The 13,807-nt window shown below is 47.1% G+C and overlaps 1 protein-coding gene across 8 annotated transcripts in view; it reads left to right on the top strand.

The window, feature by feature from the left end:
• DNAH6 (dynein axonemal heavy chain 6) overlaps nt 1–13,807 on the top strand; it is a 220,717-nt gene that overhangs the window by 125,816 nt on the left and 81,094 nt on the right. For all 8 annotated transcript variants that reach the window (XM_030566691.1, XM_030566692.1, XM_030566696.1 and 5 more), the window contains 5 exons: nt 9,255–9,407; nt 9,863–10,003; nt 10,966–11,208; nt 11,984–12,151; nt 12,833–13,068. In XM_030566691.1, coding sequence (XP_030422551.1) covers nt 9,255–9,407; nt 9,863–10,003; nt 10,966–11,208; nt 11,984–12,151; nt 12,833–13,068 — 941 coding nt within the window. The remainder of the gene's footprint in view (nt 1–9,254; nt 9,408–9,862; nt 10,004–10,965; nt 11,209–11,983; nt 12,152–12,832; nt 13,069–13,807) is intronic.

Here is a 13,807-nt window from a genome sequence, read left to right as displayed (position 1 = left end):
AAGCTTAAATCAATAAATACAATCTTATAGTAATATATAAAAAGAGGAAGCGACTCAGAGGAAGGAAGAGGAGAGTTCTTGGTAACTGAGGTAGCTACCTCCAGCTTTGAGGAATTATGGGAAAGGGGCACAGGAAGAAGGAAGAGCAGACTTGAGACTGCAGGGGAATATGGTGTCAGACAGGAAGAGTGGGCCAAGATCATGACAGGACCAAGGACAGAGTTTCAATCTTGTGCAATGGAAAAGATGAGCGGAAGGTATAAATCTTCCCCCAGAAGTGAAAAATGAGGTCAGTAGAGCTGTTCTGATTTATACCAATTGAGGATCTGCCCCATTGACTTCTTATTCAAGGCTCTCAAGAAATATGAAGTGATTGATATTAGTGAAAACCAACGATGTGATCAAGCAGGATGAAAAAAGGACAGGTCATGATCAGAAGCCAGAAGTAAATAATTAACTATGCAAAGAAAGGTATTCTCAGTACTGAAAAAAGATACATTAATAATGTACATAAGCTGTTGTATCTGTTTACTTATCGTAGAAAAGTGTTATACTTTTCCTACTGGAAATAGATCAGGGCATCTAAAAAATAAATCTGAATCTTACGATTTATTCCCTGAGCTCAGACAATATCATTTCTATGAATAAGCTGTGATCTGGAAGAGCGGGCTAGGTAGTGACTCACAAAATAAGCATGTCAAATATCCCTACCTTCCCAGTTTCTATATCCTAGAAGGTATCTGAATCCAGGTATCCCTGCTGTGTGTTCGTTAACTTCTGAGAATTGAATATGCTTTTCCACATCACAGCTAATTTACAGGCATGCTTTTGTGTGAGCTCTGCTATGAAACAAGCAAAATGGCTTTCGTTCCTTTGGATATGCTAAGTTCTTCTGTGTATACTTTCAAAGCCATACTTGCAAAAGCAGTTTCTCACATTTTGCCTTCAGAAGATTATTTTGCTAGGCTGCTCTTTGTTAATAGGAACTGCTTCAACTTTGTGCTATAAAGCTTAGAAGTAGCCTCCTCTGAAGTTGTGATCAGTTCAGCAATCGTACAGTAAACAGCTTTTGATCTTACTTTGGGAGCTGAAGGCCAGATTGTCAATCTTTTACTTCCAATGAGGAGCCGGTAATGATAAGTATTCCCAGTCATGGTAGTGGGACACTGGGAGTGAGTAACTGCTCACCAAAAAGAGTATGGGGTTCTGGCCCTGCGAAACTGTTCTTTGATTAGTGCTGTAACAACCACAAATCAATTACTTAGGGCCAGGTTGGGGCTAGTCTCTTCACAAAGGAGAGGGAAGAGTTCAATTTAGTGTTGTGTTCCCATTCAGTACCCACAAGGTTGGCTGAGCAGCACCAGCTCTGTTCCTAGCTAGCATCTCCACAAGCTGTTTGAAGGGGGCTGGGGAGAAGGCAGGGTTGTACCCAACTCGCACCTGCGACCAATGTTGGCTATGCATAGCGCAGTACGTATATTATACCCTCTCCAATGGTGGCAGAGCCTACTGCTTTGGTGTTTGATTCTGGAGGAGTTCTGACAGAATGCCTAACAGGGACACCAGCTGCAGCAGAGCTCACTGCACATGCCCCTGTGTGCTTCTGCCTGCTGAAGGCAGAGTGTAGCCCTTATCTGAATGAACAATTTCCTGGACTACATCAGCGTATGCTGCTTATACTGGACTACAGCAGCTTATTTCTTGCTTGCAACTTTTCATTTCCTGTCTATTAAACCTGCATTCAGACGCTGTATAGAATTTATTTGACTCTGATTTTCTTGAGTCTTAAGATGAATAATAGAAAGTAATTTTAGTATATTCATTGACTTTTAAGGCTCACAGTTTTCACAGGTATATTAATATTAACATGTACACTGCATGAAAGCTTGTTATATTTGTGCGAATGAAGTCTCTCACAAGTCCTTAGCATAATCAGTAGCTCTGTTTGACAAGGTGAGAAAATAGGTTGCACATAAAGAAACTACGACAAAGTCAGACAGCATTTGAAGAAGTGGATGGCATATGCCGAAATGAACTGCACAGGATCACTACTAGTGTAGAGAAAGCCAAACTACATGAAGAACCAAGATTCTGTACTATTCTCAAAATGCAATAGAATTCAGTGAAAATGAAGGAATACAATGTGAAAACCTTCCCCTCCCCCTCCACCGACGGCTAAGGGAGTCTGCATGCTGTTACTTCACTTAATTCCTACTGTGGCAGTGGCTCTGGCTCTGGCTCCGGCTCCAGCTGCTTCTCGTTGCAGAGAAGTTTTGAGGCTGACTTCCTCTCGCTGGCCTCACAATGCACAGAACCTGGATGCCCCTGCACATGCAGCCTGAGGGAAGGCAAGGGGGTCCTGGGAATAAGAGACACAGAACGGAGTGGGTACCAAGCGGCTTCCGCGTGTGTGGGCTGTCCCTTAGGAGGTGGGCCACGTCAGGAGATCAGGCTGTGAGTGAGAAGAATGATCATATAAGTGGGAGCACTGATTATCTGCAAAACAGGGAAGGCCGTGTTGTGAGGTACAGAGGGAGAAAAAGGCTATTCACCTGTTCAGAAGCAGCTTCTTCTGATGGTTGGTTGGTGGATAAAAGTATTGGCCCTCAGTTTGAAGAGTTAATGCAAAAAAGACGGTTGCTCACCTTTGTAACTGTTGTTCTTCAAGATGTGTTGCTCAGATCCATTCCAGTTAGGTTAGGTGCGCGCCGCGTGCACGTTCGTAGGAGAAACTTTTACCCTAGCAACCCTCGGCGGGTCAGCTCGGCACCCCCTGGAGTGGCGCTGCTATGGCGCCTAATATATATCCCAGCCGACCCGGCCACCCTTCAGTTCCTTCTTGCCGGCTACTCTGACAGAGGGGAAGGAGGGTGGGTTTGGAATGGATATGAGCAACACATCTCGAAGAAGAACAGTTACAAAGGTGAGTAACCGTCTTTTCTTCTTCGAGTGATTGCTCATATCCATTCCAGGTAGGTGATTCCCAAGCCTTACCTAGGCGGTGGGGTCGGAGTGAGATGTGGCGGTATTTAGAACTGCTGCGCCAAAGGCTGCATCATCTCTTGATTGCTGGACCAGTGCATAGTGCGAGGTGAATGTGTGGACCTATGACCAGGTCGCTGCACGGCATATCTCCTGGATAGATACGTGCGCCAGGAAGGTGGCTGATGACGCTTGAGCTCTAGTGGAATGCGCTGTAAGGTGGCCAGAAGGGACATGAGCTAGGTCGTAGCATGCACGAATGCATGCAGTCACCCAGGAGGAAATCCTCTGAGAGGAGATTGGCAGGCCTTTCATCCACTCCGCGACCGCCACAAACAGTTGGGGAGACTTTCAGAACGGCTTTGTTCGCTCAATGTAGAAAGCGAGTGCTCTGCGTACATCTAAGGAGTGTAGCTGCTGCTCCCTCGAGAAGAGTGGGGCTTCGGGAAGAAGACCGGGAGGAAGATGTCCTGGTTGGTATGGAAGGCAGACACAACCTTAGGGAGGAACGCCGGGTGGGGTCGCAGCTGTACCTTGTCTTTATGGAAAACAGTGTAGGGTGGGTCCACTGTAAGAACTCTCAGCTCGGAGACCTGCCTGGCCAATGTAATGGCCACTAGGAAAACTGTCTTCCATGATAGGTACAGGAGTGAACAAGTCGCTAGTGGCTCAAATGGTGGGAGCATGAGCCTGTTTAGGACAAAGTTAAGGTCCCAGGTAGGGGCAGGGTGATGTACGGGGGGATAGAGACGCTCTTGGCCTTTAATGAACCGAGTGACCAATGGGTGGGAGAATACGGAGTGGCCACCTTCTCCTGGCCGGAAAGTGGATATGGCCGCTAAGTGTACCTTCAGGGAGGATGTCGCTAGGCCCTGCTGCTTAAGGTACCAGAGGTAGTCTAGGACCGTGGGGATCGGAGCCTCCAAAGGGGTAATGCCCTGAGTTGCACACCAGCAAGAGAAGCCTTTCCACTTCGCTGACTACGTTAAGCGGGTGGAAGGCTTCCTGCTGCTAAGGAGAACATGCTGAACCGGCGCGGAGCAGCTCAACTCTGCCACGTTCAGCCATGTAGGAGCCATGCCGTGAGGTGAAGGGCTCGTAGGTCCGGGTGACGGAGCCTGCCGTGGTCCTGTGTGATCAGGTCTGGATGGAGAGGGAGGGGGACTGAAGAGTCCACAGACAGATCCAGCAGTGTGGTGAACCAATGCTGTCTAGGCCACGCAGGTGCAATCAGGATTAGACGCGCTTTGTCCCTGTGGAGTTTCAACAGGACTTTGTGCACTAGGGGAAAAGGAGGGAAGGCATACAATAGGTGGTGCCTCCATGACAGGAGGAATGCGTCCGTGATCGACCCGGGAGAGAGACCCTGAAAGGAGCAAAACTCCTGGCACTTCCTGTTCGAGCGGGAAGCAAACAGGTCTATGCGGGGAAATCCCCACCTCTGGAAGAGGGAATGTATGACGTCCGGTCTGATCGACCATTTGTGGCAGAGAAAGGACCGGCTGAGCCAGTCCGCCAGTGCGTTCCGGACACCTGGAAGAAAGGACGCCACAAGATCTATCGACTGGGCTATACAGAAGTCCCAGAGTCGAACGGCTTCCTGACATAGGGGAGATGAACGGGTCCCCCCTGTTTGTTGATGTAGTACATGGCCGTTGTGTTGTCCGTGAATACCGAAACACAACGGCCGTGTAGGTGTTGTTGGAATGTCTGGCAGGCGAGGCGGACTGCCCTCAACTCCCAGATGTTTATGTGAAGTGTCAACTCCTGGGATGACCAGAGACCCTGGGTACGCAGGTGCCCTAAGTGGGCCCCCCAACCCAGGGATGATGCATCCGTTGTCAAAGTCATCGACGGTGGCTGTGGATGGAACGGCATCCCCGCGCATATGAGGGATGGAGTCAGCCACCAGTTGAGGGAGCGGAGAGGGCCGCGGGGGACTGTCACCAGGACGTCTAGGTGATCCCTGCCCGGGCGGAATACTGAATGAAGCCACGTTTGGAAGGGTCTCATGCGGAGTTTGGTATACTTTGTCACATAAGTACATGTGACCATATGTCCCAGTAGTGCAAGACAGGTGCGAGCTGAGGTGATCGTGGAGGCCTGCAAGCTCCGTATGATCGAGACGATTGTCTGGAAGCGGGGCTGAGGGAAGTAGGCCCTGGCTTGAGTAGAGTCCAGGGTTGCGCCTATGAAGTCCAGCCTCTGCATGGGGACCAGGGTGGATTTCTCGGCATTGAGGAGCAGGCCTAACTGGGAGAAAAGGTCCGTAACCACCTCGACATGCTGCCGTACCTGCGACTGGGAGGATCCCTTGAGGAGCCAGTCGTCCAGGTATGGGAACACATGAATTTGCTGCTGACAGAGGTGGGCGGCCACGACGGCCATACACTTTGTAAACACCCTCGGGGCCGTGGAGAGGCCGAAGGGGAGGACTGCAAATTGGAAGTGCTGGTGTCTGACCGTGAAGCGAAGGTACTTCCTGTGCGGTGGAAAAATGGCAATATGGAAGTACGCGTCCTTCATGTCGAGGGCGGCGTACCAGTCTCCAGGATCCAGGGATGGGATGATCGTTCCCAGGTAGACCATGCGGAACTTCAACTTGAGCATCCATTTGTTGAGGCCCCACAGGTCTAGGATAGGTCTGAGACCTCCCTTTGACTTGGGAATCAGAAAATATTGGGAGTAAAACCCCTTTCCTCTCTCGTCTAGAGGTACCTCCTCTATAGCTCCTGCTGCGAGGAGAGATCGGACCTCCTGCAGGAGGGTTTGCTCGTGAGAGGGGTCCCTGAAGAGGGACCAGGAAGGAGGGCGGGAAGGTGGTGAAGAAGCAAATTGTAGGCGGTATCCTTGCTTCACCGTGCGCAGAACCCAAAGATCTGATGTTAATTGGGACCACGCCGGGAGGAAGTGGGAGAGGCGGTTGGAGAAGGTAGGGGGAGGATCCTGTCCTAAGGCTGGTACGCCGTCCCCGGGCGCACTTTCAAAAACCGGACTTGGGGCCTGGTGGTGCCTTAGAGAGCCCTTGGTTTTGGCCCCCCGGGAGCTGGACTGGCGTCTGCGGCCCCCCCCGTCTTCGCCTTCTGCTGAGGTCCTGCCTCTGGCGGGGTGGGAAATATGGTCGGCGTGCTTGGGGCCTGAAGGGTCTACGCTGGGTCGCAGGGGTATGCATCCCCAGCGAGCGTATGATCACTCGATTGTCCTTCAGGCTTTGCAGCCTGGGATCCGTTTTGTCCGAGAACAAACCCTTGCCGTCAAAGGGTAAGTCCTGGATGGTCTGCTGCAGTTCCGGGGGTAGGTTGGAGACCTGAAGCCAGGAAATGCGCCTCATGGTAATCCCCGAGGCCAGGGTTCTGGCTGCTGAGTCGGCCACGTCCAGTGAGGCCTGGAGAGAGGTCCTGGCCACTTTCTTACCCTCCTCCAGGAACGCATTGAACTCCTGGCATGAGTCCGGGGGTAGTAGCTCGGAGAACCTACCCCCTCCGCTCAGGTGTTATAACTGTACCGACTCAATAGGGCCTGCTGGTTGGCCACACGGAGTTGCAAGGCCTGTGCTGAGTACAACTTGCGACCCAGGAGATCCATCCATCTAGCCTCTTTGGATTTAGGGGCCGGTACCTGCTGGCCATGTCGTTCCCTTTCGTTGACCGACTGGACAACTAGGGAAGAGGGAGGAGGATGGATGTACAGGTATTTGTACCCCCGAGAGGGTACCATGTACTTTCTTTCGACTCCCTTAGCCGTCGGTGGAACGGAGGCTGGAGACTGCCAAAGGGTATCGGCAGTGGCCTGGATGGTCTTGATAAATGGTAGCGCTACCCGGGTAGGAGCATCCGCAGTGAGGATGCTCACTACTGGGTCTTCAACTTCTGGGACCTCCTCCACAGGCAGATTGATGTTAAGGGCCACTCTGCGCAGGAGGTCCTGATGGGCCCTGAGGTCTATCGGCGGGGGTCCTGAAGATGAGGTCCTTGCCACGGCTTCATCCGGCGAGGAGGAGGAGGATATTCTGGGGATGAGTGTGTCCTGGATGGCCTCCTGCTCCTGGGTCGGTTCCTGCTCCAGCTGCCCTGGGGAGTCTGGTGGTAACTGCTCTTCTGACTCAACCACGGAGGGGCGGGAAACGGTGGCCTCTGGTACCCGATGTTCCAAGGTAGCAGAACGAGTCTGGATCAGGGAGCACCCTGGGCCTGATGGTACGCCCAGTGTGTCCAGAAGACCCACTGTTGGGATCCCACATCCTGCGGACGGGAGTCCTGGAACACACCCACCGGTACTTCCGGATCCCAGTCCCGGTTGTAGTAGCTGCCCGCCTGGGAGGATGCAGACATGTCTCTGGACGGCCATGGTGGAGCAGCGAAGGTTGGAGCCGAAGTCCCAACGGACCTCACACCCCTCGGTTGTGGCGACCGGTGCCGGTACTCGTATCGGTACCGAGAGCGAGACCAGGACCTGCGACCGGCTCGGTGCCGGGAGGTCGATCAAGATCTTGAGTCTCTCTGCCTCGACCTGCTCCTGGAGGTGCGGTGCCTGGTATGGTGCTGGGAGCTGGAGCAGTACCGCGAGTATCGGGTTGACGCCCGAGATGTTGACCGGTGCCGGGAGCCTGACCGGTACCGAGGTGAAGGCCGGTGCCGGGAGTCCGAACGGTGCCGAGTCGGGGAATGGTGCCGAGACTGGGATCGCTGTCGAGAGTGGGAACAACGTCTCTATCTGGAGCGTCTGCGGGATCGTGATTCGGAGCGGTGGCGGTCCGCCACGCTGACTGATGATGGTCTGGTCAGGGTCGGCTTGCCCATTGATTGCAGTACCTCCACTGGCGGTGCCGGGGGTAAGGGCGGTGCTGCATCAGTGATCGCGATCAGATCTCTTGCCGCAGAAAACGTCTCCGGGGTAGACGGCGAAGTAAACTCTACCACGGTGGGTACCGGGGAGCCGCCAGGCGCCGGACTCTACGGCCCTCGTGGGGCTGGAGTCGACGGTGCCAGCTTAGGCGGTGCCACGGCAGATATCGGTGCCGGGCGGTCCGGCTTTGGTGCAGGCTCTGGCTGTGAGGTGGGTGTTGGCGGGTTCACTTGGGTCTTCACCGTCTTCGACCTCGGGGAGAGGGAGCGGCTTGGAGTAGGTTTCGGTGCCGGCGGGGGCCGGTGCCGGGAGTCCTTGGTGGCAGCGCTCAGTGCCGTGGGGGTGCCTTTGCTTACCAGCTGGCTTGTGCTCGGTGCCGAGGATGGAGGTGTCAGGGCCGCTTCCATGAGGAGCTGCTTTAACCTGATGTCCCGCTCCTTCTTAGTTCTCGGCTTGAATGACTTACAAATTGAGCACTTAGCCGATAAGTGTGACTCCCCGAGGCACTTTAGACAGGAGTCATGGGGATCTCCTACCGGCATAGGCTTGTGACAGGCCGAGCACTGTTTGAAACCCAGTGAGCCGGGCATGAGCTCCGACTCCGGGTGCGGGGAAGGGGTTGACCCCCGATCCCCTCAAACAAATACTAACAACTATACTATTAACACTAACTAAGACTAACTAAATTATATATAACAACAATTAACTACAACTGTGGATATAACAACGATAAGAAAAACTATGAGCTGCTAGGGAATATGGAGGTCAGCTAAGCCGCACTCCACTGTTCCAACGACCAACACGGGCGGTAAGAAGGAACTGAAGGGTGGCTGGGTCGGCTGGGGTATATATTAGGCGCCATAGCGGCGCCGCTCCAGGGGGCGCCCAGCCGACCCGCCGAGGGTTGCTAGGGTAAAAGTTTCTCCTACGAACGTGCACGCGGCGCGCACCTAACCTAACTGGAATGGATATGAGCAATCACTCGAAGAAGAACTGACTAATATCAAAATAGTCACGTGATCGTGAGCACAATAAACTTGGCCAAATGACAGATCCTACAGATAATATCAATAACTTTGAAAGATCGTAATCAGTGATCATACTGTGAACAGTGTGTGTGAATCAGATTAGAGACCACACATTTGTTAAAACTTCTGGGCATAGGGGAGAAAACAAATGGGGAAGACCTGTTTTGTTTTCCTAGGTAATATTTTGATTGTATCTGTTTCAAATATTTAACAGATAAGGATTTTCAAATACATTTTTCAGTTAAAAACAAAGATTTTTCTTACAATTTTTTTCTTACAATAGCTTATAAATTCAGCACTGTTATTTTTATATTCCTGATTGTTTTCTCCATATTTACACTTACAGAAGACACACATTAATTCATTTGACATCTAATATTTATAAAATCTTATTTATAGATTGTTGTAGAGGAGTTCTTAGAAGACATAAACAATATTCTCAATTCTGGGGAAGTACCTAATTTATTTGAAAAAGATGAATTCGAACAGGTTCTGGCACCTACGAGACCCAAAGCTAAAGAGGCAGGAATACCAGAGGGGAGCAGAGATGAGGTAGGAGAAGTATTGCAAATATTAGTTTATTGTATCTGATAACATTGTAAGTAGATGTTACTAAAATTCTTGTTTTCAAAGAATTAAGTATAGACATTCTAACACATGCTTTAGATCTGTCTCTTATTTATCTAATGTATCTAATATGAAAAGAGGAAAACATTACATTTTGTTTATGCTCAGGAAGATCAATTTCCAGGACTTCTAATAAGTACTTCTGTTCTGTCATATGTGGACGAAATATGTATATTCCACCCTGGGAGAGAAGGGTTCAGCTGTTCATAGACAATTTCTGAGACTAGCTGTAGAAGTTAGAGATGGAAATGACCTGTTAGATCATTCAGCCAAAGCAGGGTTGTTCCCTGCAGTACGTGACTGTACTAGATTTCCTTTGAGCAAACAATCTCATTGTCATCTCCTTTATTTTTCCCATATGCTATGTTCTTTTAAAACAGGTATTTCAATATTTCATTAACCAAGTTCGTCAGAAACTGCATATCGTTCTCTGTATGAGTCCTGTAGGTGAAGCTTTCCGAGCGCGATGTCGGATGTTTCCATCCCTTGTGAATTGCTGTACTATTGATTGGTTTGTGCAGGTTCGTACTAAGATCCACAGAGTAATAACTTTGAGATGTCTCAGTAATAAACACTGCTATTATATATGCTATCTTATAAAAAATCAGGTAAAAGTCTAGCCTCCTGAATGTCATCTAGGATTATGTGACCTATGTGTTAATTTTCAATGACAGTTAATTCCAAGATTCTCATTAACTAGAATATCTTGAATAACTGATTGTGGTTTCTACTCAGTTGAAGATAACATATTGGATCCTGGCTTCTCCTTCAGTCTGAGACATTTCACAAAACCATAGGCAGCTCAGACTTGTCCACAGGGCTCCAAGGATTGACATCCTTTCATTCGTTGACCAGATTCTCTGCCTCCAGTGATGCAGACAAAGCTGTTCAGCATTCCTGCTTTATCCATTACAGTCCTCGCTTTAAAAGTGGATATGGGAGCAGAAGCCAACAATCTGCCCCCATCTTCCCCTCTGCCCCCGACACTCTTTACTGTCCTGTAGGGGACTCGGATTTCCAGGGCTTTGGTCTCTAAAAGAGACACGATGCTTATCTTGGTTTTTCCCCTGTCTTCAGTCCTGGTGCAGCAGGCCAAACAGAGCAAGCTGAAGGTCTAGATGACTTTCTGAGGAGACACACAAGAGGATCACTGCCATGATTTCTGTCAGCTTGCACACCTTTGCTTTGTCATGTGATGATGTTCAACATCTACATGGCTTGTAGGAACCATTAAATCCACCCCAGCCCACCAAGTCTTATCCAGAAATATCTCATCAAAGGCTGGCCAGTTTCAATATCACTGAGGTTATGGAATTCATAGGGACATTTGATCAGGTTTTTTTAGTATAATGTACTCTTTCTGCAATGATCTAGAGAAAACATCTAGTTTATATTGAGAATTTACCTTTTCGCCACAAATGTTGGCTTTGACTGTGATGAAGTGAATGACTGTTACTCCAATTAATCTTTTTCCCTTTTGCAGTGGCCCAGAGAAGCACTTCTTTCTGTATCAAGGACATTTTTCCTGAATGTTGATCTTGGAAGTGACGAATTGAAAGAGAAAGTTTCCGTAATGTGTGTAGATATTCATATGAGTGTGACTGAAATGGCAGATCGATATTATGCTGAGCTGCGGCGACGATATTACACAACACCCACTTCGTATTTAGAATTAATCAATCTCTACTTGATCATGCTGGGGGAAAAAAGGAAGCAGTTGGTTTCAGTAGGTTTAATTTTATTAAGCAAAAATCTCTGCTTATTGCGTCTGAGAAATGTGTCTTACTTCCCCTCAGATTTTTGTATTACTTTTCCTTCATGGTGAAGCAGCTTCAGAATTTACCATAAGTAAAATGGCTTGTAATTATTTTGTGGTAAACCAGCCCAATTTTCCTTTTCCAAGTACTGAGTATTAAAGCAAAGAATTTTTAAAGTCTAATTTACTTTCTACTATTGGTGCTTTTTGTTACCATTTTGCACTTCATTCTCATGGAAAATGAAAAAATATGAGTCATTTCACTTCCCCATCTCTTGTCCTAGGACAAGACACTTGGGATACAAACGTTGCAGCACAATGATTAAATCAAAACCAAAGAAAAACAAACATTTTTATTGATTTTTAAACATTGCATCAACAGATTGCAATAATATTCGTGTTTTGAAAATGTTTAATTAACAAAAATCAATGTTGAGCCTGAACATCTGGCAGCTTCTGTTTGATAAGCATGATCATGTTTGCCAATTTAGATGGTTTTTCTTTTATATCTGTATAAATATTGTTACATCCATACTAACATAACATTTTTATTAGAGCCACCCTTAAAATAAATTTATTATACAAATTATTTGTAACATAATTTACAACTGATATAAAACTTACATTACATTGTGTTAAAATATATTTGTGCATAAGTTTATATTTTTATCATGTTAGAACTTTTTGGAAGTACTGTGTTTGGGAAAAGTATTTAGCTATATGAAATGTTTTTATTGGGCTGCAGGCTCGGGATCGAGTGAAGAATGGCTTATCCAAACTATTAGAGACAAACTTGCTTGTAGATAAAATGAAATTAGATCTCTCAGCTTTAGAGCCAGTCCTTGTAGAGAAATCAGTGGACGTTGAGGCTTTGATGGAAAAATTAGCAGTGGATCAAGAAAATGCTGATCAGGTACAAAGAGTTATCTTGTAATATTTATGAGATAGCATGTGTTACTGCTCAATAATTCATAGATACAGTAATGGCTTTAAAGATTAATAATTATGGGCTCTATGCTATCCTCTTTTATGTGACATACTGGGGAGCACAAGGGCCTAAAAGTGCAGAACTGAGCCTTGACAGGGATTGCAGAAAGGGAAAGGCAGTTAGACTGTGTCCTGCTTTTCTATAGTGTAGCTTCTACCAGTACAAACGTTTCTTCTGTGGATGCAGCAGAGGTTATGCAGACATTTTCCATGTTAGTTAATGCTGCTCCAAGAAGCCTTAACATCGCTTGTGCACTCCATGACACACATCTCAGGGGTTGTGGCTGCTGAGGTAAGGTCAGTAGCAATGCAACCGGCAGTAGGCCAGAGCCTGAGGCCTATAGAATTTGGTCTGTCCTTGCAGATCCTTGGCCTTTGCTCCTCAAAAATAATGGGATTTTAGTATCTTTCACCAGTTAATAACTTTCTGTGTGTGTCAGGACCAGTGACGCTCCTCTATAATTCTGTTTTGCATACTTTATGTATAAAACCAACAATGCAGAAGTGAGTGTTAAGCAAACCCATTAAAGAAACAAGACAGAACAAGTTAAGCCATTTAAATCTTTGTTGCATTTTGAAAATATTTCACTGCACATTTAATTTTTAGGTTCGCCGTGTTGTTCAAGAAGATGAAGCTATTGCAAAAGTGAAAGCAGAAGAGACTCAGGCAATTGCTGATGATGCTCAACGGGATCTGGATGAAGCTCTCCCAGCTTTGGAGGCTGCAAACAAAGCTCTTGACTCTTTGGATAAAGCAGATATATCTGAAATTAGAGTTTTTACTAAGCCTCCAGATCTTGTCATGACTGTAATGGAAGCTATCTCCATTCTTTTAAATGCAAAGTAAGCCATTCAGAGCTATATAGTATTTTGTTTTAATTTATTTTAATCTATTATTTGTTAATCTTTTTTTCTTTGTTTTTTCTTTGATTTTTCTTCCCACCCTTCTCGTCCCAACTCTCCCTTAGTGAAATGTTTTGTATAATGGTACCTACTTCTACAGTAAATTCACATTTTAATAGGAAGAGTACACTAATGTGGAGAATATCTTTGGTTGGATCAGAGCATTGTCTCTTTGACAGCTGTAGTCACAACTGCTTAGCTTTGCTTTGGGGGTCTCTCATGCAAAATGCCTTCTACACTTTTCTCAGAAAAATGGTATCATCATCCACTGTGATGTGGTGATTATATTTGTGAAAAAGATTGGCCTGAACCAGAACCCCGAATAAAAACACCCCTGAACTTTGGGGAACTTCAGATCTAGATTGGCATCTATAGTTCGTAACTGGTCACATTCTCTGTAGTGAGCTGGACTAAAACCGCATGTCAAACTTCCTGAACTTTTTCAAAGTTTCAGAACCAGTTCCAAATGTTGTGTCTTGGGTCCATCACTAATTTATAGTAACAGACCACATATATTCTTTGAAACCAGTTCTGAATGAGGAGAAGAAAGGAAGACTAAATTATAGGGTTACATTTAATTGTGCATGACATAATTTGTGTCTTTGATACAAGCAATTATTTTATAAGAGTTTCCAAAATCCCTAATGATAAAACTTGTCAGCTTTGATGTGCTTGGGTC

The sequence above is a fragment of the Gopherus evgoodei genome, chromosome 6 (genome assembly GCF_007399415.2).
Source record: "Gopherus evgoodei ecotype Sinaloan lineage chromosome 6, rGopEvg1_v1.p, whole genome shotgun sequence".
Classification (NCBI taxonomy): Eukaryota; Metazoa; Chordata; order Testudines; family Testudinidae; genus Gopherus; species Gopherus evgoodei.
Note: the sequence above shows the minus strand (reverse complement) of the source record. Positions and strands in the feature narration are given on the sequence as shown.